The sequence below is a fragment of the Hyperolius riggenbachi genome, chromosome 4 (genome assembly GCF_040937935.1).
Source record: "Hyperolius riggenbachi isolate aHypRig1 chromosome 4, aHypRig1.pri, whole genome shotgun sequence".
Taxonomy (NCBI): Eukaryota; Metazoa; Chordata; class Amphibia; order Anura; family Hyperoliidae; genus Hyperolius; species Hyperolius riggenbachi.
Window position 1 is genome coordinate 275786771 of NC_090649.1, and position 26765 is coordinate 275813535.

The 26765-nt window shown below is 44.5% G+C and overlaps 1 protein-coding gene across 3 annotated transcripts in view; it reads left to right on the forward strand.

Moving 5' to 3' along the window:
* Window positions 1–26765, forward strand: part of AK9 (adenylate kinase 9) — a 178397-nt gene that overhangs the window by 65077 nt on the left and 86555 nt on the right. Inside the window, exons 10-21 of one of the 3 annotated variants that reach the window (XM_068231284.1) lie at window positions 190–291; window positions 803–942; window positions 1543–1723; window positions 2318–2462; window positions 11204–11293; window positions 14157–14231; window positions 15226–15362; window positions 16035–16191; window positions 17648–17762; window positions 18667–18764; window positions 21330–21452; window positions 23236–23442. In XM_068231284.1, coding sequence (XP_068087385.1) covers window positions 190–291; window positions 803–942; window positions 1543–1723; window positions 2318–2462; window positions 11204–11293; window positions 14157–14231; window positions 15226–15362; window positions 16035–16191; window positions 17648–17762; window positions 18667–18764; window positions 21330–21452; window positions 23236–23442 — 1570 coding nt within the window. The remainder of the gene's footprint in view (window positions 1–189; window positions 292–802; window positions 943–1542; window positions 1724–2317; window positions 2463–11203; window positions 11294–14156; window positions 14232–15225; window positions 15363–16034; window positions 16192–17647; window positions 17763–18666; window positions 18765–21329; window positions 21453–23235; window positions 23443–26765) is intronic. The other 2 variants (XM_068231285.1, XM_068231286.1) reach the window with 2 other exon arrangements.

Sequence of the window (26765 nt, forward strand, 5' to 3'; positions counted from 1 at the left end):
GGGGAGTGTCAGACAGTGAGATTGCATAATCAAGTTGGGGAGGGCCCTGCCGGACGCTTATAATCTAAAGTATTCACTTTAGATTGTAAGCCTGATAGGTTCACTTTAACAATAATGCTATTAATTGATACTTACACATTTGTATGACTTTGCATTTTGTAGGTTACATTGTATTTTTATGTGTTGCAGTCTGTGATGTCCCGCCTTGAATTTTTGGGTCTGCGCCATGGAGCTGTTGTAATGAAACTATACAACCCAGAGGAAGAAGAGTCACTGGAAGGGGTGGATGGTGTGAGTAATATGAACACTATACTTTACCCTTAGAATGAATAATTACAGTCCCATATTTTAAATCCAAAGTCAAAGCAAATAACTTACCCATTCGAAATACAAATATAGAACTGTACAAAAGTTTTAGGCATAAGGTTTTTTTCATACAAAAATGTGACAATGAAGATACTTTCAATTTTTTTCACTTTTTTAAATAAACACCCCCACAGCCGCCCCCCCCCCCCCCCAAAAAAAAAAAACCTCAAATCAATATTTGGTGTGACCACCCTCTCCCTTTAAAACAGTTTGCTATTGCTATTATTACTTTTAATCACTGGAGCCAGGGTCAGTGGTTAGGACTTATTGTACAAACATCTTGTAGAGGTCCCTTGAATAAGTAGAGATCCTGGGTTAACCTCAGAACAGGCTGACCATTATGAATCTTTCAACGAACTTGAAAATCAGTATCTTGTATTACTGTAAACAAAGGATAGTTCAAAAGTCCAATCTAAACAAAAATATTATTTTACAGGAGGAGCTCCTGAGGACGCTGTCAGCATACCGTATGATCGCTCCAAGATACAGGTGGCGCAGGAGCAGGTGGGGAACTCTATGCCCAGTAGCACTGAAAGAAGGATATATAAAAAAAGGATTACCTGAGTTTGCTGTTAGGTGAGTCACAGCTTACACCTTCTCATTTATCAATCTTGTTTAATTATAAAGAAGGAGAACTATACTAGAGGTCCTGTTGACAACTGAAATTGTATAACAATGTTCTTACCCCCCTGAAAAGTACAAAATACTCAAATTACTGTTAGAAAGAAAAGTTAGACCATGTAGTGGTCCAAGAATGGGAATTTGTAGGGAATGCTGTATAACAAGTAATCAGAGTCTGTCTGGAATTACATTATAATTTAAATAATGTGCAGCCATACAATTATTTTTAAAAAGACATTTATTATATATGCACAGGAATAAGTCTTTGTATAATAACAATATTTATTGATGACAATGATTCTGGCTGTACTTCTAGTACCCATGAAAGGCAGGGAAACATGAACAGTTAAAACCCTTAGTGGACTGCATAACACTTTCCAAAATCCATGAAGACACATGAAAGTACAGAAAAGAATGGTTGTCCACTTCAGGCCTGTGATACTCCCTAAAAAACCCTATCCTTGGACCTCTACATGGTCTAACTATTTTTTTTTTCCAATATTATTTGTCTAATTATGTCATAACATTTAATTATTCTGATTCTTTTTTGTTTAGTTTTCTAGATAAACTGTATCTAATGTCCTCTGAAGAATCTCTTAGAAACTTCATGCAAAATCCTCGTCCATTCCTACTTCCTCCTATGCCTCAGCCACCTTGTAAGGTTGCTGTTTTGGGACCAGAATCTTCAGGAAAAACCACTGTGTGCCACCTAATAGCCAAAAAATACTCTGGAAGGGTAATTAAAATGTATACTGATGCCACATGTAGCTTGCTTTTTTATAGGAAATCTATGTACAGCGCGGATGATCATATCATTGCTGATTATTTTTACGCATGCTGTTATGTGTGATAGAGTGTGTGTGAAAGAGTGTAGAGTGTGGGTGTATTCAGTAAACACTGATGGCTGTGTGGCCCGCACCCCCTGCCCTTCCCCACCTCCCAGATATGAGCGGCATGCATACCTGATGCCTGTATCCCTCTGGCATGTGTCCCCCGGCCACAGAACGGCTCACGTGTCCCCCGGGTCCAGAACGGCACGTGCTTTTTTCCCAGATCCCTCTAGCCTGAATTGCAGCCTAGCCATGTGAGATTCCTCTTTTCTTAGCCACAGTCTCATTTCTAAGACACCATCTAGTGGCGCCTCTCATCATGTGCATCACTACAGGCATCATAGAGATAAGGCTGCAACTCAGGCAAGAGCAATTGCGGTGCAGGCGGAGTAAAAAAGCATGTGCCGTTCTGTAGCCAGGGGACATGTGAGACTTTCTGTGGCCAGGGGACACGCCAGAGGGATTTATTTGTATTTATTTGTAAAGGATATATCTTCCAGGTCTTTGACATGTCTGTGCTGATGTTGCCATACCTTGAAGAGGCAAAACAAAACACTCTAGCCAAAGCCCGTGAAGAGGCCACTGAGAAGGCTATAGAGGAAGTGAAACTAAAACTGCAGCAGGAAAAATTGTTGAAAGAAGATGGTATGTGGTTTTGGGTGATTCCTACAAGTCTCTGAATTCCAGCAAAGATGCAAGTGGGTTGCTATAACAATACTCAGAATACAGCATAGGGACAACTTGAGAAGGTCCCAGCACTCTCTTGAAAGTGATATCATGATTCAAGTATATGTACATACTGTAAGTTTTGAGAGGATCATTCTCTCTTTTTTAAGCCCGTCAAGCCTTCAGATATACACTTTGTGTAAATATGTTTCTATCGCTATGCTTGTATTACAGATGGCTTGATGGGCTTGAAAAAGAGAGGGTGCTAATGTGTCTAGTCTATCCTATGTGATTATGCTTGAATCATGATTTATTAATACAGTAAGTTAATTGTTTTGAGGACTTGTCCTTTTCAAGTTGTTGCTATCTTCATTCTTCAAACCTTCCTGGGTCATTGACCTAAGCACATCTCCCTGTTTTTCTGGTGGGTGCTGCCTTCCTCTTGTTGCTGCTGAATATAGCATAGGCATATACAAAATTGCATATAGCATAGGCATATACAAAATTGCCATCAAGATTAACAAAACAAAAAAAAAGAATTGCTAAATTAGTACCAGACTGTTTAAGAAAAGCTTTAATTTGTCAGTAAATGGGACTGTCGCCTTATTCAATTCTTTCTTTCTTTTTTAACAATTTAATTTTTATTTGCAAATCACAAAGAAATAAAAAACAGAATACAAACATAACATACACATTGGAAATATACCGTAATTTACAAAAATGCAGAAGCAAAGCAGCTTTATATTAACAAGGCGCAATTTAACCCCTTCCTACTAGTACCACAAAGCCAAGCCAAGGGCAAAGACAAGTAACAATGGCTCAGTGAAAAGCAAGTAACACATAGAAGTAAGAGTATGTCAATTTAACCAACCAGTGTATAAGAATATACCTTCAAAAGTATTAAGTACAAATCCTTCTGATTTACAGTTTGTTAATAAGGCACATAGTGCACCAACCCCTGGGATCTACTCTGCCGGCCCACCATCTTTCTCATTGAAACCACAGTAACATTCGCCATGTCCTGCATGAACACAGTACTCAAATCCAACAGTACTCAAATCCACCTTTCCATAAAAACTCCTTTATTCCATTGCTGGGTACTGCGATATTTTGGGGGAAGTTGTGATGTATAGCTCACTTTGGTAGTAGGGATCATGACTGTCAGGAACCGGCCCGCGGCACGCCTGCGTATACGGTTCCCGACTGCGGGTTTGACCAGATTAAGCGGGGAACAGCCTTATTTAAGCTACAAACAAGGCTGGAACCCCTCAAAACACCTCTCACTGCCACCACTAGCGTTGCTAGACACTTCCACTCTGCTGTCGAGTCCTCAGCGCGCACTCCGCGTTTTCGTATTTGGGTCAGCTTTGCGCTTAGGCCAAATACGGGAACGCCACGCACCCACACACACACACAGTTGCAATCTTACACTGTCGTGAAGCAAAGACCCACTAACAGTCGTTCCGAACGATACTGTTAGCTACTCGCACTGGCGTTGTTCGTACGTTGGGTCAGCTGCGCGCTTAGGCCAACGTATGACAAACGCCCCCACACACAATGCAATTACAATTTCCTACGGTAGTGTTGCTCAAGCGTACAATTAGGCATGAACTTATACACGGTTACACTTCAGTCTCTTCTAGGCTATGAGGGTTAGTTTAGTACGGCAGAAGTCAAACTTATTAAATAATAATTTAATATTCTAGAAAAACATAGAACAGTGCAAAACTGAAGATATACAAAGAGATTACAAAAAAAAACAAGTAAAAATAGTTACAAGATAAAATGTACAAAGATAACACACAAAGCGATTTTGCTTACCAAAATAAAGGGATCCCGATAGAAGAATCGTGGACTTTGGTGTGGACGGACACAGTCTGGCGAGACCAGGAGTTCACTAGCTTGGGCCAGGAGACCGGCTGCCACTACCGTCAGAAGAGAACTGCTTTGAGGTAGCTGTCCCCTGGTTTTTATAATGAAATATTCGCCTCGAGGCTGTAAGCCTGTGTGGACGGGGGGGAAGCTGGATTTAATTACATCCTCAGTCATAATTGGATTTCCAGAGATCCAACATCCACTATAGTCCACACACCCAACAAAAGACTTCCTTAGCCCAATTTCCCCAGGTTACAATGTCTTTACATCAAGAGATTGTTAAATGAGGCTTTTCAACTCCACCAATAATTCAATTTCCACAGGTAGAAAATGGTATCAAAAGGACTTCACCTCTTCAATAATTTCCAGTAGGCTGTCAAATACATTTCAAACATTCAGGTGTCAGCTTCCCCCTGCCCCCAAGACTCTAGCAGGCTTGCCTTGTCCCAATGGCTGACACCAGACTCAAAAGCCATGCCGACCAGCCTATTCTTCCTCAATTGGCAGGTAATTAGCAGTAGACACAGTTTCCCCTGCTGGACAATGGGGCAGAGGTAATGGACATCTACATACAGAATTACATTAGACAGACTTCAGTTTACTCTGGCCAGGTGACCAATTACTCCCAAGCCCAATACACATCTGAGGCATTATTCAGACAACATGGTCTGACCACCTGTATAGGCTTCACAGCAACTGTCTAATTAAGGGTTTCCTCATTAGAAGCAGACAATGATAGGTAATTTACACTTTATACGGAATTCCAGGAAGACTGGCTAACAGACAATCCCATATGTTACAGTCAAAAAATGAAGGAAATATGTTCCTGTTATCCTTAATATCATCAGCACCTCAATATATCTCCACACCTCCGCCGTTAACTTGGTGCAAGGCAGATGATCTTCCCAGATCATCCTGCCAGCACCTACACTGTTGGTTCTGCTTGACGGGACAGCCCATCAGCATTCCCATGATTGCTCCCCTTCCCGATAGCGCTGGCAGGTGATTCTAACGAATCATCCTGCCAAAGCCTACATTGACGGCCTGGCCGGGTGGGGAAACCCTTTAGCATCCTCAGGAGGGTTCCCCACCTGTCAGTTAGCTCCAAGCTACACGACTGGAAAGCTAGGTCAGGTTGCTGCAATGTGTCGTTGCCCTTGGCAACCTGACGTAACCAACCAGGGGAATGCGTGTCAGTGACGACCGTGAATTCGTGACCATAAAGACAGTGCTGCATCTGGGGAAGGGTCCCCACAGTCGCTACACGCACTCTCTCTATAGTGGCAGGACCTATCTCTCGGTCCCTTTGGGGAACGATTATCTGCCGGTCTGTCTCCTCCACTTCAGACAGCTCAGAGGGAATAACTTCCCAGGACCCTCTCAGCCCGCCCCTCCCAGCTGGTGACCTGCTGGCTAGCCCCCTGAGCTCTTCCAGGCTGCTGTCAAATCGAACCGCCCCAGAGAGCTCAGTGCTGCCTGTCACACATTCCAGGAAGGCTGCAAACGGAGAGGCTCCTGGGCCCTCCGGGCCAGGTTCCGAATTGGATGTGGCTGACCCCGCAACATTTGCCACTTCGGTGGACAGTCCCTCTGCTGTAGACCCGCTAGCACTGCGGGTTACCACTGCAGCTGAGGGAGTGCCCACATTATACACATCATGAATCACATCACATTTGGTCTTAAAAACATCTGAAGGGGAAAGATCTGGCCTGGTGCCGTCTGCCCCTTCAGTGGGCACTCCATCTGCTGCAGCCCAGCGAGCCCGGCTGGTTACTCCTGCAGCCGACGGAGTGTCCACCTGACACACAGCATTATGTAGCACAACACATATGACATCAGCATTATCCATCTTACACATATTGACATTTAGAACATTACATTCCACATCAACATTATCTGCTGCATTATACCCAGTGCTACCCAGCACTTCACAAGTAGCATCACTAGTTCTTGCATCGATCGCCTCGATAGTCCATGCGTCATAAAGGACATCATCAGTTTCTGCATTCTCCGGATCAACATGTCCCACTCCAGGCCTAGGCACTGGAGAATCACTAGGGCTGGCTCCTAGCAAACAGTCCATAGCCCCTGGGGCCTCACTAGCACTCCCTACTTGCACAGCATTATCAAACAGTACCTTGCACGAGTCCTGAACTCCTGCTGGGGATGCAGGCCCCACAGGGTTTGGATTAGGCTCATACCGGGCCACTAACCGTCCCAGGTCAGTACCCAGCAAAACGTTGGTAGGGATTTTGTCTGTTACCCCAACTTCTCTCAATCCGCTGCCGGCCCCCCAATTCAGGTGGACCAAGGCGGTGGGTATGGCTGGGGTGACACCCCCAATTCCTCGGACAGCAATCATTTTCCCAGGTATGTACTGCTCCGGGTTCACAAGCTGGGGATGTATGAGAGTCACTTCTGCTCCAGTGTCTCTCAGCCCAGTGGCAACTGTACCCCCAACCGTGACCAGCTGCAGATTCTCTGCATAGCCAGTGGCATTCCTGGTAGCACACAGAGCAGTTGGGACTTCACTGGCGTTTGAGGCCTCATTGGATTTTGGGGCCTCCCTCTTCCTCTCTGGGCAAGTCGTGCTGATATGACCCACCCTGTCACATACAAAGCATTTCCGAGTGTCAGGTTGCTTGAATCCAGGAGACAGCGGTGCTTGCCTCCTCTGGGTTCTGGGTGAAACAGGTTTAGCAATCTGTTCTCCTCTCCAGCTGGGCGTAGTAGTCCTCCGGGACTCAGGTGCTCTATGGGCGGTGTAGGCATCGGCCATTTCCGCAGCCTCATCCACTGTCTTTGGTTCTCGATCCAGCACAAACAGCCGGACCTCCACAGGACAGGTGTGTAGGAACTGGTCTTTTATCATCAGCTCCTGCAGGGCATCCAAGGTTTTAACTGACAGTCCCTTTAGCCACTGCTGGAATGCAGTGCGCAGGTTGCATGCATGATCCAGGTAACTGGCATTAGGACCTCGCTGCACTGTCCTGAAACGTTTTCGATACACCTCTGGCGTGAGGTGATATCGCGCAATGATGGCTTTCTTAATCGCCTCAAAGTCTGTTTCTTCCTCCTGGGGGAGACTCACAAACGCCTCCAGGGCCTTGCCTCTCAGCCCTGGTGTGAGGTATCTTGCCCACTGCTCACGGGGCACCCCATACTGCCGACAAGTCCTTTCAAACCCCTGTAGGAAAGTGTCTATGTCAGAGTCCTTGTCCATAGCGGGGAACTTATCCAGGGGGATTCTGTGGACTCGCTCACCTTCGCGTTCTGCGGGTCCAGCAGACCGGTTCTGCTGCTGAAGTTTAGCCAGCTCCAGCTGGTGTTGCCGTTCAGCACTTTCCCTCTCGGCCTGGTGTCGCTGTGCAGCTTGTTCCCTCTCGGCCTGGAGTCGCTGTGCCGCTTGTTCCCTCTCGGCCTGGAGTCGCTGTGCCGCTTGTTCCTTCTCTGCCTGTCGGTGCAGTAGGATCAGCTTTAGGCGCAGTTCAGGATCAGCCGAGTTCAGTAGCTGTAGATCAGCTTCCAGAGATGTCATCTCCGTGTTCGGTGGATCATCCAGGACATCGTCTCCACTCGCATCCTGTAGCGGGAGCGATTCCTCCTCTGGCATGTCGTGAGCTGCATCCGCTGACGTTGAAGCACGGGCTTGCTCTGCCTCATCATGCTCCTCGAGGGCACGAACCAACTGCTCCTTAGTCTGGCCGCTCACCGTCTCGATGCCTTTGTGCTCACACAGGTGGAGTAGCATCTCTTTATTTTGCCTTGCATAGCTGGATGCTTTCTGAGCCATCGTGTTGCAAAAAATAAAAAGAAAAAAAAAAGGGGGGGGGGAGGGAAAGCAAACACCAAGTGTGTATCTTTGAACAAAAAAAAAAAAAAAGTATATAGATTCTGCACTGAGTAGACTTCTGTAGGCTAGTTACTTCTAGCAAGCTTCCAGCCTTTAGTACTCAGAATAGCGAGCTAAACTGCGTACTAATGTACTAAACGATCCCACCGCTGCCACCAATTATGTCAGGAACCGGCCCGCGGCACGCCTGCGTATACGGTTCCCGACTGCGGGTTTGACCAGATTAAGCGGGGAACAGCCTTATTTAAGCTACAAACAAGGCTGGAACCCCTCAAAACACCTCTCACTGCCACCACTAGCGTTGCTAGACACTTCCACTCTGCTGTCGAGTCCTCAGCGCGCACTCCGCGTTTTCGTATTTGGGTCAGCTTTGCGCTTAGGCCAAATACGGGAACGCCACGCACCCACACACACACACAGTTGCAATCTTACACTGTCGTGAAGCAAAGACCCACTAACAGTCGTTCCGAACGATACTGTTAGCTACTCGCACTGGCGTTGTTCGTACGTTGGGTCAGCTGCGCGCTTAGGCCAACGTATGACAAACGCCCCCACACACAATGCAATTACAATTTCCTACGGTAGTGTTGCTCAAGCGTACAATTAGGCATGAACTTATACACGGTTACACTTCAGTCTCTTCTAGGCTATGAGGGTTAGTTTAGTACGGCAGAAGTCAAACTTATTAAATAATAATTTAATATTCTAGAAAAACATAGAACAGTGCAAAACTGAAGATATACAAAGAGATTACAAAAAAAAACAAGTAAAAATAGTTACAAGATAAAATGTACAAAGATAACACACAAAGCGATTTTGCTTACCAAAATAAAGGGATCCCGATAGAAGAATCGTGGACTTTGGTGTGGACGGACACAGTCTGGCGAGACCAGGAGTTCACTAGCTTGGGCCAGGAGACCGGCTGCCACTACCGTCAGAAGAGAACTGCTTTGAGGTAGCTGTCCCCTGGTTTTTATAATGAAATATTCGCCTCGAGGCTGTAAGCCTGTGTGGACGGGGGGGAAGCTGGATTTAATTACATCCTCAGTCATAATTGGATTTCCAGAGATCCAACATCCACTATAGTCCACACACCCAACAAAAGACTTCCTTAGCCCAATTTCCCCAGGTTACAATGTCTTTACATCAAGAGATTGTTAAATGAGGCTTTTCAACTCCACCAATAATTCAATTTCCACAGGTAGAAAATGGTATCAAAAGGACTTCACCTCTTCAATAATTTCCAGTAGGCTGTCAAATACATTTCAAACATTCAGGTGTCAGCTTCCCCCTGCCCCCAAGACTCTAGCAGGCTTGCCTTGTCCCAATGGCTGACACCAGACTCAAAAGCCATGCCGACCAGCCTATTCTTCCTCAATTGGCAGGTAATTAGCAGTAGACACAGTTTCCCCTGCTGGACAATGGGGCAGAGGTAATGGACATCTACATACAGAATTACATTAGACAGACTTCAGTTTACTCTGGCCAGGTGACCAATTACTCCCAAGCCCAATACACATCTGAGGCATTATTCAGACAACATGGTCTGACCACCTGTATAGGCTTCACAGCAACTGTCTAATTAAGGGTTTCCTCATTAGAAGCAGACAATGATAGGTAATTTACACTTTATACGGAATTCCAGGAAGACTGGCTAACAGACAATCCCATATGTTACAGTCAAAAAATGAAGGAAATATGTTCCTGTTATCCTTAATATCATCAGCACCTCAATATATCTCCACAATGACGTCGAAGGGTCACAACATACCAGCCAGTGAGTCTTTTCAGGTTAAATTATAACAACAACAACTGAAATAATACCCATGTATTCAGCAGGGGATGCAATCACACACAAGATATACAGCCTTCCACTCCTGTATCAACCCTGCCTTGGGTTATCTTCAAGGTCACTGCATAGTGCATACCACCCCTGTTCACTATCCGCCAGCTTTACTGGCCCTTGAGTGACACCCTGTCATGGGCCTAATGGCTGTCCTTGGCCACTCACCTTTCCACGCTTCTCCTGGATCCCCAATACTGGAGTCTAACTTCCTCCAGCACCTCAGCAGCTTCTCAGCTGCACACAGACTTGGCGTTTGCATACGAGAGGGATCGGTGCAGGAGACTTGGGCGCAGGATACAGCTGGTATATGGCTGATCCTGCTGCTGCATAAGTCCGGGCCGTGTTAAATACTATTCCCCCTCCAGGCCGCCATGGATGGTGGGGAATGAAATGATTCGGCTTCCAGCAATTGCTGGAAGCCGAAATATTGTGGTTTAAAAGTAACTTCTGCTCCGTCTTTTGACAGCGCCGAAGTTACCCCCTGTGCGCCCAAGTCTCCTGCGCTGGATTCACTGTGTTCGTGGCAGTTTTCCCTGCTGCACAGTCCTTCAGGATCCTACTTGCTCCACACACAGCCCACTGCTAACTGAGATCTGCAGCTTCTTATGGAGTTGCATTAGGTGAGTTGATCAACCCCTCTCTGCCAAACACAGGTCTGGACTTGGAGGAGTGGCATGTTAGGCCCACCCTTCTTCCAATACATTCCGATACAGGATCCCAAACAAATCTGAATGACAGTGAAGTTGCTAACTTGCACCAACCACCATCATTATCCAGGACTTTTTTCTCCAAACCCAAACCAGAACCAAGCAGATATCTGATCCGAACATTAGAATACATACAAAGTGACTTAGCAGTGGGGGTGAATAGGCCTAAAAGCCATTTCATGTTTACCCTCTTCCTCAGAGGCCGGAAAGTGAAGGAAAGTATCCTCAGTGGAAACTTAGCAATAACACACAGACACACGCACTTACAACATGGGGAACTGAACAAAGTAATATAAAGCTGATGGTAAAAGTTAGTGGCCAAAGTAAATTAAGTAAATATTCAACACCTTAAAATGTTTAGCAAATTTGTTGATCACTTCTCTTGGACAACACTTTTTAAGACACAGTTATTGACTGACTTGTAATACATATTTCATAGCAATGGCAGAAGTTGCCAAAGAGACAGAGAAAGAGGAAGAAACAGATGATAACTCTATAGCTCAGACGGATGAAGGACACAGTGTGAAAGGTAAACAGCCTGTAATTCTGAAGGAAACTGCAGCTTTCCTGGACATATTTGAAAATGGCCAACCAGCACTGTTTCACATGTGTCTTTTTCATATTCTAATTAGCAGGGACGCCTCTAGCCATTTTGTCACTCCAGGCAAGAAAACCTGTGCCCCCCCCCCCCCCCTTGGTACCCCCCTATGAAAATAATCTTAAAGTACCCCTGACCCAGACCTTGGCCTCGAAATTTTTTAAAACGTTTACGTTATTGGTGCTGTGCAACTAGCACCCAGCACCATCCTCCTGTTCCCCCTGTAGACTCCATTCTGCTCAGTTATAATCTTCGACTGAGACAGAACCTCGAATATGGACAGGGAGGAAGTGGTAGTTTTTTGTCCCCTCTGCCCGTTCATAATGCAGACCCTTCCACCTGCCACTCTAGTTCGGCTTATGAACCATTGTACACAGCGGGCCGCAGAGCTGCGCTATGTGCGGACTTGTGATTATTGAGGTCCGATATCCTTCCAACCTCAATCACCACAAAACCACACACAGCGCAGCTCCCGTGCCTGCTGTGTGCAGCAGATCATAAGGGGAACTAAGGCAGCAGGTGGAAGGGGCTGAGTTGAGGATGGGCAGAGGGGAGGAAGAACTGCCACTTCCTCCCTGCCCATATGTGATGTCAGAACGGGGCCGCAGGGAGTGCTGGAGGTGGGAGGATGATGTTGTGTGCTAGTCACACAGCACTAGGGAGAAAAACATATTAAAAATTTTGATGTCAGGGGTACTTTAATGCGGCAATGTTACACCATAAAATAATCGTAATGCAGCAATCTTTCACCAGAACATAACTGTAGCATGCAGTACATGTTACATGCAGAGCAGGGACAAGGTCCTCCGGCACCCAAGGCTGAGACACCAAAGTGCGCCCCTCCATCCCTCCCACCTCAGCTGTCACACACGGATTGCTATTAGACTAAGAGGGCCACAGGGCTCACAACCTCCCCAACACCTTAATATCTAGTTATCTGGCTTGCAGGCACTGCTATGTATCCCCTTTTCTTATTTCTTTCTGCTTCATACACAATTAGCAATGACAGCTGAATGAATTGTGCGCCCCCTCCTACACTGCGCCCTGAGGCTGGAGCCTCTCCAGCCTATGCCTCGGCCCGGCCCTGGTTACATGTCTGTGTCCGCCAATGGCTCAGTCTCCGCACTGCCTCACATACACACGCCCCGGGTGGTTACCAGCATATATGTGGGTGCGTGTGTGATGTCACATACACACCCACGTATGTGCCGGCAACCACATAGGGCACATGTATGTAAGGCAGAGTGGAGACAGACAATGACAGGTAACCTAGACTGCACAAGGCTCCTGGGGACACACTTTAAATTAGAGGTATAGTGTCAGGTGCAAAATCAAGACCAATTCCTGATCATTTTCAGCATGAAATTGATCGGGAATCGGCCTGTGGTATATGGGCAGCTGACAGACCTCTCTCTGATCAGATTCAATAAGAGAGAGATCTGTCTCTTGGTTGATCTGCCCATCATTGCTAGATGTATGGGCACCCAGAGCAAAGTCCTAGATAACTTTGCTCTAACTTTGTGTGCTCTAACTCTGTGTACCCCAGTTTATCTCCCCTCACCCTTCCCCCACAGTGTCAGCATGTATGCTGCTATTCATTGCTGCTCTTCCTCCCCAGCAGGTGGTCAGTCTCTGTTTTTATCAGGAGTGACTATCTCCTGGCAGCAGTGCTGATTAGAGCAGGGGATGTGTGAGTCTCCACATCACACTATGTACTATGAGCTGCTCAGAGCTGTATATATCAGCATCGTTCAGCTCACATGCTACAGTGCCGATATACACAGCTCTGGGCTCACACAGTGCACAGCTGCCTTGTCCTTTTCTCTTCTCTGCACTTATCACCATTGCTCCGCTGATTCCAGTCTCCCCCCTGCAGCTCACCCTTACCTCTGCCTGCTCGTCACACACACTCAGGGGACACATTAGAAGCATGGTCCGATAGGTCAGGTCAGACAGTGGGAAGCCTAGGGAGTAGGGACCCGATCTTCTGGCTGGTGGGGGCGGAGTTAGAGGCGGGGCCAGAGGCAGATCCACACTCTCTGTCACTGCTAAAAGAAAGGGGCAGAGAGGTGGGGCTGAGATGTCTCTCTATTGGCCGGATGGGGGGAGAGGGGCGGAAGGAGAGTGTAGTAGAAAGTATCAGGATCCGAGCTGCACAGCAAAGTGGAGTGACACATTTAAAAGATAATTAAGTTTAGTAGTGGTGGGCAGCGCTTTCTGACAGGCAGACGCCCCAAGCGGCTGCTTGTAGTGCCTGCAGCTCCAGGCGCCCCTGCTAATTAGTAACTCTGAACTTACTAAACATGTCTAGTATTTTGGGACTTATGTATCACCTAGGACAGTGAACAGAACCATGCAAGGCATTTCTTTCTTTAAGTCCCTGTAGACCCTGCATGCATCCAGACCTACTAGCTTAGAGCACAGTTACCATTTTTAAATTTTACATTAATTCTAAACAGCTTAGGCTAAAAATCACTGGGAGGGTGCTGTTAAATACCTTCATATCAATGTTGTGTAAGTCTCCCTTGTACTCTTAAAACAGCTGAGACCATTTAGTTATAAGGTAGACAGGACCTCTAAAGATGTACTCATGAATCTTGACCCAAGATATAATAGCAGATCTTTAAATACTGTAAGTTGTGAGGTGGGGCATTGATGAACAGAACTTGTCTTCCCAGCACATCTCACAAATATAAACTGTATGTTTATGTATATTTTACTTATGGTATCTTAATCTATGTATAGATTAATATGTGGTACTGTCAGTGTAATCTATAATTTATTCTCCAAAAAGAAGATTCAGAGGATGTGAATAAAGGAGAGGAAAAAGAGGAGACTGACGAGGAACAAAATGCCATTCAAGAAGAAGGTAACAGCCAGCAAGAAAGATATATCCAGGCAATTAGGAAGCCATCCACTTGTCACTTTTTTCCATCGATATCTGATTCGATCATTTGATCAAGTCTGCTAAAATTGATGCCACAAATGACATCCAGTCACTCAATTTTTGGCTGAAATCAAATGATTCGGTCAATCACACTGGACAGATGATATCAGTCAGCCGCAGGTTGGGAGCAAGTTGCTAGCAGCGTTTGATTTCAAAATGTGTGGTGTAGGCAGTGAAGCTTACACTCACCTGTCCACAGAGGCGTGTCTTCTCTCCACTGCCATTTGTTCCTCCCTGTCCCTTCTCTCCTAGGGCCTTACGTAACCACTAGAGGCCTCTAGTGTTTGGCCACCAGCATTTGTCACGGGACACAGGTGCCCAGGAGAGAGGATACAAGGAGGAGATCGAGGTGGTGGAAAGAAGACATGTGCCGCAGATAGGAGAGTGTAAGACGCGGAGACCTGGGGACCCATCAGGCAGTGCGCATGGATTTTCAATAGATTTCATGCTGAATCTATTGAAAATCTGTGCACAATGTGTGGAGGGATTTGATCAGATAAATCTCTCGCTGACCAGATTATGATCTGAGAGGGCTTTATCTGTTGTAAATTAATGTAAATTAAACTATTCATCCTCTTTGTCCTAGCAATTTGAAATACCCCCTTTCCCCATCATAACCTCCTGGCATAACATCCTCCAACATGAAAAAGACTATTACCCTTCATATCCAGTCGTTCGCCAACACTTAACTCCAATCCACCTCCCCCACACACACAGCCAAGCAAACCGGTCTGTGGTTACTGTCACTATTGTATAATCTCCCTGCCTACTCCTGTTTTTTTATCTCCAAAAACAATTTTATTTTTCATTCCATTCAAAATATTCTTACATTTTTTTTATCTTATAAAAAAGGTACTTTGAGTTAAGCTTTCATTTAAGGGATACAGCCTGATAAACATCTTGTACTGCATTGCAGAGATGGCTGAAGAAGTCACTGCTGAACATCCAGAAGTGCAGCAGATGGTTGAGGAAGCAATGACAATTGCACAAGAGACTCCAGTAACATTAAGCCCAGATGTTTATGTCAGTGCACTGGAGAAAGCAATCACAGAGGTATGAGTATTATTAACGTGTGTATTCTATTGATGCGGAGAGAGAGAGAGACAATGGGCCTGATGCACAACAGTGCGGTAAAGCTCCCGTGTGCAGGGAGCGCACAGCAATTTTACTGTTGGTAAAGCCAGGGAGAACCTCGTGTTAACTATTTAGCAACATGAGCGTTACTGGTAATGTGTGCGATGCAATGGTAACACGCGTTTCACTTTAACTTAACCTTTGATTTTTCTCTCCTTATCTTCCGTAACTCATGATTTAATTCTCTTTGACTAACTTAACTCATGATTCATCTCTCCTTACCTCATGTATTAGCTCTCATAATACAAAGAAAAATAAGTATGCTTTGTGCATCAAGCCCAATGTAAGGAACAGTGAGCAGATTTTTATTCTGGAGATGTACTGTATGTTAACATGAATGATTTATGTTGAAAGAATGATTGGAATTTCTTGCAATTCTAGTGAATGCCATGCAAGATTTGTTTTGTGGAGAACTTCACTACGCCAAGCGTGATTCTTTATTTATTTATTTTTTTAGAGATTTGTACAGTAGATACTTTTTGTTTTTCAAAAGTATGACCATGCTATCATAGCTTTATGTAGTATGCAACCATTGTTCTTTTGTTCTGTCCTGTATTTTAGACCTTAATTTCCTGGTTTTGTCTCTTATAGTTCAATAACCAAAACGGTGAGCGGTTTCCTGGGGCCCCGTCTGTTGGAGGATGGGTTGTAGATAATTTCCCAAATTCACCAAATTATTGGATACCTCTCATTGAAAGGGGACTTCTTCCTGACACTGTAATTTGTTTACGGGATTCAACAGACAATGGTAATTTTCTAGTGCTATATTTAAAGAATATTTGCACTGTATAGTTTTTGATTTGTCATGTTACTTGTTATATGTTATATTGTGAAGACGTACAGGGCCGTATTCAATTAATGTTTTCTCCTAAGTTTGCTCCTAGTAAATCATTTCCATTAAAAATAACTTTTTTTCAGAACTCTGCCAATGAAAAAAGTACCAAAAACTAGGTGAATAAGTACTGCCAAAATTAGTTTTATTTTCTTGCTTGCTGGAGGCTTACAAGGCAATTTATTGATAAGGTCGAAAAAAAATCTGCTAGGAGAAAACTCAAGAAAAAAGTGAATTTAAAAATCTACAAGTCCATGAGCCTTTTTCTCTGAGAAAGTATTGGATACATTTAGATCTACAAGGCCATGGGCCTTTTTCTCTGAGAAAGTATTGGATACATTTAGATCTACAAGGCCATGGGCCTTTTTCACTAATTATTTAGTGTGTCGCACGTCATGGCATTTTAATGTTCAAAAGAAATTTGCGACTGCAACAGCAGCCCAAGCTTCCTTTAATTAAATGGTGCCATAACTGTACTTTGAGTAGAAATAGTACCCAGTAATTTCTACGGTGTCGCTACATATGATGCCCCCACCCCTTTACAGCCCCCCCCCCCCACACACACACACTCCTATCCCTCTTACCTCTCCTACAGTATTGCTTTTCACATATTTTAAATAAGTGAGCACCTGCTGGAAGAAGTGTCTAGCTCTGTTGCCTTCTGTTTGCTGATCTGAATTTAAAGTGACTGTTCTCAAATATTGTTTTGATAAATATCTTGTAGACAGCTGTTTCAGGTTTATTGGTCCTTAGTAGGACTTCAGGAATAGGAATTGTACAAAGTACAAAGTTAAGTCATGATGAACCAGAAAAGGACCTGGAAGCCCTGTTACTAAGAAGTTATAAGAAATAGGATTTTGCCTTCTTAAAAAAGGTGTTTGAAATTATTTAGCTCTATGCGAGCAAGGGGGAACTTCTATGCTGCATCACTGAGTGAATATGAAAATAATTCCTTTTCCCCTGTAAAGCCAAACACACATCCAGTTCAGCTGATTTACAGTGTGTTTATAGCCTATTCATTTTACACAGTCATACTAATCCAACTTGCAAACAGCAGTTTCAGGCTAACTGGGACTCTGGGAGTTACCTCTCCTTCACTTAGAGCTGAATTCTTGCATATTCCTTATTTTTTTTATAGAAAGTACATTTATATATATATATATTATAGCTTTTTCGTAAAGGGGCTTATAGGTGCCTTTTAGTTCCTTACAGATTCCTAATAGTTCTGTTTTCTGTGATTTTACAATGTACTAGATATGAACTAGATATTAATAATCATATTTTGAAGATTATGTTTAGTGTAACTCTAAATAGGAAAAGTTGCTTTTGTAAGCAGCTTCATACATGTTTGCTGATATATTTTGTATTTCAGGGAAATATCTGATGAGTAGACTGTACGCGTTGAATAAAGAGGAAATAAATAATAACATATTACAAAGGCTTCAGATGGAAAGGGCAAGGAAGCTAGAAGAAGAGGAGGAAGCAAGGTATTGTTGTTGTCCCTTTGCTGTATGGTTGTAAAGGCTCACATTTAGCCAGGTTATGGTATAATCAACTGGCCACAACTATTAATAATACAATGTCTCAGCAACCCTATTTGAGGTCTAACATGGCCTAATAGACGGTTGCAAATTCAGCCCTAGTGTGTCATCTTGATTCAAAACGTCTTGCTTTATACATTAGGCTGTAAGCTTCTTCATGTACAGAAACTGATGAGTGATTCAGTGGTCAGTGTTAGTTATTACCATTCATTGTTGAAAGTTTTAGGATATTTACTTAGTGGATCAATTAGGGTTCTATATGTATAGTTCTTACATGTATAATGGAATTTTTATGTTTGCATATTTGTTGGCAATATGCAAAACAACAAATCTATATGAACTTATTTAACAATTTAAGCAAATTACCAGTAATCATAAACTGTATACATTTTAAGGCAGACCTATATTGAGGAATTATAAAAGCTGCCATTTCTGACCTCAATTTAAGAACTTGTGTATGTATGTAGTTTTGCTGCAACTGAGCCACATTTGAACCACAACTGTGTTGCAGTTTTGAACACAGCATATTCAGTTGTGCTGCATTTGGAAAACTGCAAGTGCACTACAACAACAGTACAAATGCAGCCAAAGCATTCTACAAACAAAATGCATTAGTCTACCCAAATTTTATATATACGATTAGCCTGGTTGTGATTCTGCCCTTTTGTCTTCACAAGTTTCTGAATCGCACACCTGGAACAAGCCAGCAGCTAGTGTCCTGGGTGGGATTGGACCCAACACCCTAGCAAGCTCAGTTTGGTGACTACTTAATCACATGTTCCTGTTATTGTATGCCTACTTAACTAGCTTGCTATTATATGCCTACTTAACTAACTTAATTATTTTTAAGAAAAGAGCAGCAAGAAGCAATTCGATTGGAGCAAGAACAAAAACAAAAGCAAGAAGAGATGCAAAGTCAAAGTCAAGATCCTGAGGATGAATCAAAAGGTAAGTGCTAATGAGTACTATAAAAATGTAAAGTAGAAAGAGAGGTCCGCTGCTCAAACCACACAAAACAATTCCAGAAACCAGGGAGTCATCCAGCAGCACTTCGATCCCCAAAGGGTGCAAACTCACTTGCGAAGAATAAAGGTAGCTGGGTCTCCACCTGCATTTGTGATTTTAGCTTAATTTATTGCATGGTATCATAGCCACAAAACAGCATAATGTTTCGTCACGCAGGCCTTGGTCAAATGCTTACCTCAATGGTAAGCATTTGACAAAGACCTGCATGCCGAAACATTATGCTGTTTTGTGGCTATGATACCATGCAATAAATTATACGCTAAAAATTAAATAATTTAAAAATTATAATGACGTACCTTTTATCTTCATTCCTAGGTAGGAATTACAGTTTTCACTATTCTCACATGTATGTGGTGGTGAGACTGAGCTTCACACCAGCTGCAACATTACAACTTAGCAAAAAGGGAGGTGGCAGATCAATATTGGCGATATTCATTTTCTCAGACCCAGGAGTCGAGTCGAGTGTGAACGCGGGTGGATGACGTCCACCTGCTTTTTTCAGAGGGTGGACGTCGTCCACCCTAGTAGCTATAGTGGAGGGGAGCAGCGCAGAGAAGAGAAGCTGTGGGCACAGTGGGGAGATCTCCCCCCCCCCTCACCTTGGGGCTCCCCCTCCCTTGCTCTCCCCTCCAGAACTAAGTCTTGTGCAGCAGCTGGCAGCGGGCGGAACTTACCTCTGTCTCGTTCTAAGCACCGGAAGTTCTGTTGCCGCTGCTCTGGTCTGGACCAGACCAGACTAGCTGCAAATCCAGAGACCATCCCGCGCCTGCAACGAGATGGAGGTAAGTTCTGCCAGCCGCCACACAAGACTTAGTTCTGGAGGGGGAAGCGAGGGAGGGGGAGCACCAAGGTAAGGGAAGGAGGGGGGAGACATCCCCTCCTCCCCCACCGCTGTCCCCACAGCTCTCCTTCTCTGTGCTGCTCTGCTCCTGCTGGGGGGACCCTGCCTACATATACTGGGGACATATACCCCTGGCTGCATATACTGGGACATATACCCCTGGCTACATATACTGGGGCACATATACCCCTGGCTACATATACTGGGGCACATATACCCCTGGCTACATATACTGGGCACATATACCCCTGACTACATATACTGGGCACATATACCCCTGACTACATATAATGGGCACATATACAGCTGGCTACATATACTGGGCACATATACCCCTGGATACATATACTAGGCACATATACCTCTGGCTACATATACTGGGCACATATACACCCTGGCTACATATACTGGGGACATCTATACACCCGGCTACCTATTCTGGGGACATTATACACCTGGCTACCTGTTCTGGGGACAACTATACTCATGGCTACTTATACTGGGGACACCTATAGACCTGGCTACCTATGCTGGGGGTACCTATTTTGGGGGAACTGCTGTCAGATTATCTGCATTTTTGGGGAACCGCTGTTAACAGATTAAGTGTATGTTAGGGGAACCGCTGCTGCCTTATTACGCGTATTTTGGGGAACTGCTGTCAGATTACATGTATTTTGGGTGTTACATGTATTTTGGGTGATCTGCTGCCAGGTTTCATGTCATTTGGGGATCTGCTTCCAGATTATGTGTATGTTGGGGGAACTGCTGCAGCCAAATTGTCTATTTTGGGGGAACTACTGCCATATTACCTGTATTTTGGAGGAACTTCTACCAGATGACGTGTCTTTTTGGTGAAATGCTGTCAGATTACATCTATTTTTGGGGGATACACTACGGCAGAGCTCAAACTTCCCCGGCAGACCTTTTACGTCACTGCTAAGGTCATGTATATTTGGCCCCACCCATGACCACACCCACATTATGCTTGACCACGCCCATTTACGCATGGCAAAGGGGTTTATGGGGTGAGTCTACTCACCCCTTTTCCTAGGACTAGATCCCTGCTCAGACCCATCTCAAATGAAAACATTATGACATTTCTACTGTGCAAGTACTTATTTAACCATGGTGACTTCATAAGCTGTCATGGTGATGGAATAAAATCAGAATGACAAAAACATCTAACTACTATTACTTTGCACGTAGCCACGTTTGTCACATAAGGTAGCCATAGAATGAAACTCAGACTTCAGAGTACTGACAGTATTTTACCTTAGGGCTTGTTCCCACTATACAGTACAGGTGACCATGTGACCAAAACACTGCTCCTGTGTTGCTCTCCATTGCAGTGCTGATCCCCTCCAGTGATAGTGTACGGGACAAAAAATGCATGCAGCAATGTGTTGCAAGAATGCATTGCCCCACAATGCAGAAGTGGGAACTTCAGACAGTACTATCTATGCACTGCTGATGTCCTTTCATACCGAATACTATATGCATTGCCTGTATGCTTTGCTGAAATGCACATAGTATGGTGAGGGCAAGGCCTTGGTTGCTATGCTAACCAAGTGGAGTATATTTCAGTAAGGTTATACATTTCCATTTTTTTTTGTGTGTGAAGACTTACAATCTTGTGTTTTTTATAGACTCTGTTAATGGGCCTCCGTTAGAACAGCCAGATCTAGCATCACCAAAAGAACCACCACAGCTCGACTCGCCAGATCTTGAACCACCACCACAACCGGATCTGCAGATACCACCAGAACAAGGTTAAATGATATGGAGCATTTTGCACCATTTTAAACATATTTGAATGTGCATGAAACATAGCTCTTTGGTGCTGATTTATCAAGACATGCAAAGCAGCCTGGAACCAAAGTGATGCAGAGATCTAATTAGGTTTCAGGTGTTAAATGAATCTAGGATTCTGACTGGATACTTTTAGCTTAAAGGAATACTATCGATGTTTGCATTTATTTTTAAATGCTGTATGTTGTAGCACACATTAGGGCAATTACTAGGAGCAATTTGATTCCTCACACAGCTATTCCTCTCAGCTGTAAAATCCTCCGTCAGTTTTGGCGTCAGTGTTGGATACAAAATGTATCTAATACTGACTGCTCCCAGAGGGCTAGACCATATCTCTGCACAGGGGAGTTGCTATCAACTCCTCAGTTTATAGTGTAATTATCTCCTTGCTGAAAGAATCTTATTGATATGGTGGTAAGGGGTTAAAGATTCTAGCAATGTGTGTTTATTATCTTTGCTTCTCTTGACTGATAAAGATACTAATAATGCTAATTGTAGACAGTGGTCTGCCCCTCTCAGCAGCTTGTAAAGTGGATGCAGCCTGGAGTGAATCACCTCAAGCAGGCAGCCAGTCTGAGTGTAAACACAGATTATTGTTATAGCTAGTTATATTCCAGCAGTATTACAGCTCATTTAGTTACCTGTTACCACCTCAGATCAGCCTATTTCTCCTCATGTCTGCTGCATTCTGTGAGTGACACAGTGAAATATATTTGTGAGCTGTGTGACAGAGTAACCAAGCAGCTCAGGGTGACCCAAACTACTATGAGCTGTGTGAGAAATGAATTTTTAAGCAGGGATAGTGAGAGAGAGACCTGGGTGAATAAATAAAGTGCCCCTAGCACTAGTGGTAATGTGTACACTAATATAGAGTATTAAAAAAAAAAGTCGTTTCAATCGATAGTATTCCTTTAACCACTTCAGTACCAGCACCCTCTGTCCCCTTAAGGACCAGAGGGAGCTGGTACAGTAAACCGCCGCTTCCCGACGAATTGCCGCTAAAATCTGCCGCTCCCGCCGCTCTGTCCCCGCCGCAGGCTGCTCTCTGCGCTGTGTGCCGGTCAGGAGCCGCTTTCATTGGCTCCTGACCCTGTCACTCAATGTAAGCCAATGGGAACGGCTTACAGGAATGACTGGGCCAGGAGCCAATGAAAACAGCTCCTGCCCGGCTCACAGTGCTCTGCCGTCATAGAGACGGCAGGGCAGCATATTGCGGCGGAGGCAGAGCGGCGGGAACGGCAGGGACGCGCGGTGAATGGGACGTAGAGTTTAAGTCCAGTCAGAACCGCAGCGCCACCTGCCCGCCGTAGAATCGTACTGCGGCGGTCCGCAGGTAGTTAAGTTTATTTAAGTTTCTATATATATATATATATATATATATATATATATATATATATATATATACACAGAGCTTGGCTATATAGTAGTTGTGCCCCAGCACCAGATAAATACCCTGAACGGTTTTCATCTAGTCCAATTGTACTCTGAGACACAGTAAAACTTGTCTCTCTCTTGTCTTCATCTCTGGAGATGAAGGTTGAAACAGAAAAGGAATACCGGTATTCACTTTTAAAATTTCATCTATAACTAAGTTTAAAAAGAGGTAAAAAATGTAATAAATATGATAAAAATTAAAAAAATAATAATACCGATATATTTCCTTCGAAAGATACTCTTCCTTTCCTGCAGTGAATTGTCTTTTGTTAAGCAGATTTACAATGTGACATTTTGATTTCTGTCCAGAAATTATTTTACCTGAAGTTCCTGAGGGAGGATTTCCGGATGTACCAGAGATGGGACCTCTTAAGGCGCTCATAAACAAGTTTAATGAAGAATGGCATCTGCTGGAACCAGTGTTTACTGATTCCTCTTTGCTGAATATTACTTATATAGAAGTGGCTGGAACAGCACCAGAAGCTCTTGTCCAAGAAGCAGTAACTGCTATGGAAAGTGAGTTTGTACATGATTTAGCCTTTTATATGTATTTATATAGTACTGACATATAGTGCAGCGCTTTACAATATCATGTCACTAACTGTCCCTGGAAGAGGCTCACAATCCCCACCATAGTCATAGTCTCATGTCCCTATCATAGAATCATTCCAACTTTGGAAGGGAAGCAATTCACTTATCTATCTTTGGGGTTTCAGCAATGTCTCATTACTACAGTTTTCATGAAGCAGCCAAAACACATTTCAGCACACAGAGGCTGGGTGTGCATATACTGCCCAGCCTCTGTTGCTATACTGCTGCCCCCCCCCCCCCCTGTGCTCTGCTGTGCCCCCACAAATCAAATGCCAAGCTAGCGACACATAGCATGTCGCAGCCGGCTGCTTACCTTTGGAAGTGTCAGTCTTGCCGCTCCCCCGCCTCCTCCAATCAGCGGGGAGGGAAGGGATGCAGGCGGGGAGCGGCGCTATGGAGGAGGCGGGGGAGCGGCAGAGAGTGACACTTCCAAAGGTAAACAACCGGCTGCAACACGCTGTGTGTCTCTAGCTCTGCGTTTGATTTATGGGGGGCAAACAGAGCACAGGGGGGCCTGGGGGGCAGCAGTATAGCAACTGAGGCTGGGCAGTATACGCAGACCCAGCCTCTGTGTGCTGATAGCGTTCTTAGAACCCACCTCGGGTTCTCTTTAAGTAGTTTATAATTGTCAGCCTCAACAGCATGTAAGTCCTGTCTGACAATCATGCTCAGCTTTTATGAATCGATGAATGAAAATGTAGATCTTGGGAAAGCAATAGATGTATACTTGGATTTTGCTGATACTAATCCCCACAATTTCTTGTTGTAGAATCTGAGGATACAGGTACTAGGTGAAAATGTGTGTATGCGGTTATAGAACTGGCTAAGGGACAGAAGGCAAAGAGTGGTGGTAAACAGATCATACTCAAAATTAGAAACTGTTAGCAGAGGGGTACCCCAGGGGTCAGTACTTGGTCTAATTCTTTTTAATTTATTAATGATCTAATAGGTGGGATACAGATTAATGTTGCCATCTTCAAAGATGATACACATTTATGCAGAAATATCAACACTAAGCAGGCTAATGAGATATTACACCAAGCATGATTTACACCAAGATTTTGACAATATGGCAGATGAAATTGAATGTAGATAAATGTAAAGTCATCAGCCTGTGTGTAAGGCTTGGTGGTGTATTCTCCACAGTCAGCATGCAACGCATGAGCTGGCGTGGAGGAGGTACACACACTAGCACCAGGAAACAGGCTATCCCTAGTACAGTGGAGGGGAGGACTGACTCCAATAGGAGATTGTGGCGCACAGAGCCGGTGCAGATCCGACAGCCACAAACAACGCCTTCGCCACAACGTCTCAGCGCAAAGTAGCGCTGAGCGCACAAACCAGAACTGAGGAGATCAGGACAGGTAGACAGAATGAACGCTTGCTAGCTAGCGGCTACTTAGCGACAGCAAGCGTCCAAAACCAGACAGACTGGAATGAGGCAGCCAATGCGATGCGGCGATGGCGTGCCTCACAAAGACAGGACAGGATAGTCAGAAAATAGCAGGATCGAGATAGATGAACGTAACACAGATAAATATACAATAAGTATGTTTCCTAGCGTATTACAATTACAGCTATCAATGAAACTATTTGTAAGGTCTGACTAACATATGTATATATCGGCAATGAACCGATATATGACATAAGCAGGAACGCTGACTAGGACTGGAGTAATACAGGGAACAGGACTCAGAAGGATTCGCTATCTCTTCGCAGAGATGAACGCAATCCACAAACGGTAACAGAACAGGATTCAGAAGGATTCGTTATCTCTTCACAGAGATGAACGCAATCCACAAACAGTAACAGAACAGGATTCAGAAGGATTCGTTATCTCTTCGCAGAGATGAACGCAATCCACAAACAGAACCAGGAGCAGGGTAACTACCTCAGCACGGGTGGTCACGGTACGCGCAACCTACCAAAACGTGCTGGAAAGCTGACTAACTGCACACAGGATATAAACAGTTCGTGTACGTATACATCAGCGACACTGATGTATTAACGTAACACAAATACAAGGAAAATAATAAACGTGCTGGTATGCATATATATTGGCAATGAACCAATATATGATGCAAAGACCAGCAAAGTATCTTTATAACAAGAAACACGATCGGGGGCTAAAGCGACAGCAAGACTGGCTTACACTGAAGCTATGAAAACCCAAGGAAACCCTGCAGGAAGCAGATCTTTATACTGAGGTCATCCAATGGGAGCAGACATGCAGATTCCCACACAGGTGAATGATAATCAGTCACAAGCTGACAGCAGGGAAAGACAGACAAAGCTATGCAGCTTGCATGGAAATAGATCAGAACTGCCTGAGCTGCAGCACTACTACTTCCAGTAATAGCTGCTGCAGCAGCGATCATTACAGTACCCCCGCCTTTAAAAGCGGATTCCAGACGCTTTTCAAAACTGAAATTCCCAACAAAACAGTCTGACTGATAATTCATGATGACCGGGACAGCCCGGCAAGACCGAATTCCAGAATCAGTCCCCACAAGACTGGACCCATCAGAACCAGAACCTACAGAACCATGCCCATCAGTACTACAAGCCCCAGTGTGACACCCATCAGAACCATGATTTCCAGAAGAAAGCCCTCCGAAACTCCCTGAGCGATACCCACCGCCTTCCAGGAACCGTTCAGAAACGCCAAAGCCTTTGCAACGCCCACCGGTACTGTCTTTACCAACACAAAACCCACTGTTGAACCAGTCCAAGGCACCAGGACAAGTTTTCTCAGAGACCTCCCAGAACACCTTGAAGCTCCAAAGAGATCCCCATAGGTCAGAATGCCCCTTAGGCTCACATGGAGAACCATCAAGAACCCCTATGGAACCTAGGGCAATTCCCGAGTCAGGGCCACAAGGACAAACATCAATATCAGGGCTTTCAGGGACCAGAACCATCTCTGGGCATGCAGGCAGACTGGCAATATCAGAACGTGTTCCCACTAAGGAAGCATCAGAGCACGCTAACACCTTAGACACACTTGGGCATTCTGGCACACAAAGAACATCTGGGCACACCGGCACAAGAGAAACCTCTGGGCATGTCAAGGAACTGTGAGCCTCAGGGTCAGCCAAGACAGGACCAAAACCAGGACTGGCCAAAAAAAAATCATCATGACTAAACTTCGCAACTACTGGACTTTTACACAAGAATGCTGGATCAGACTTAGATGTCGCTGATTCCAGCAAAGTCAGTAACAAATCAGATTCAGGGGCACTAACAAG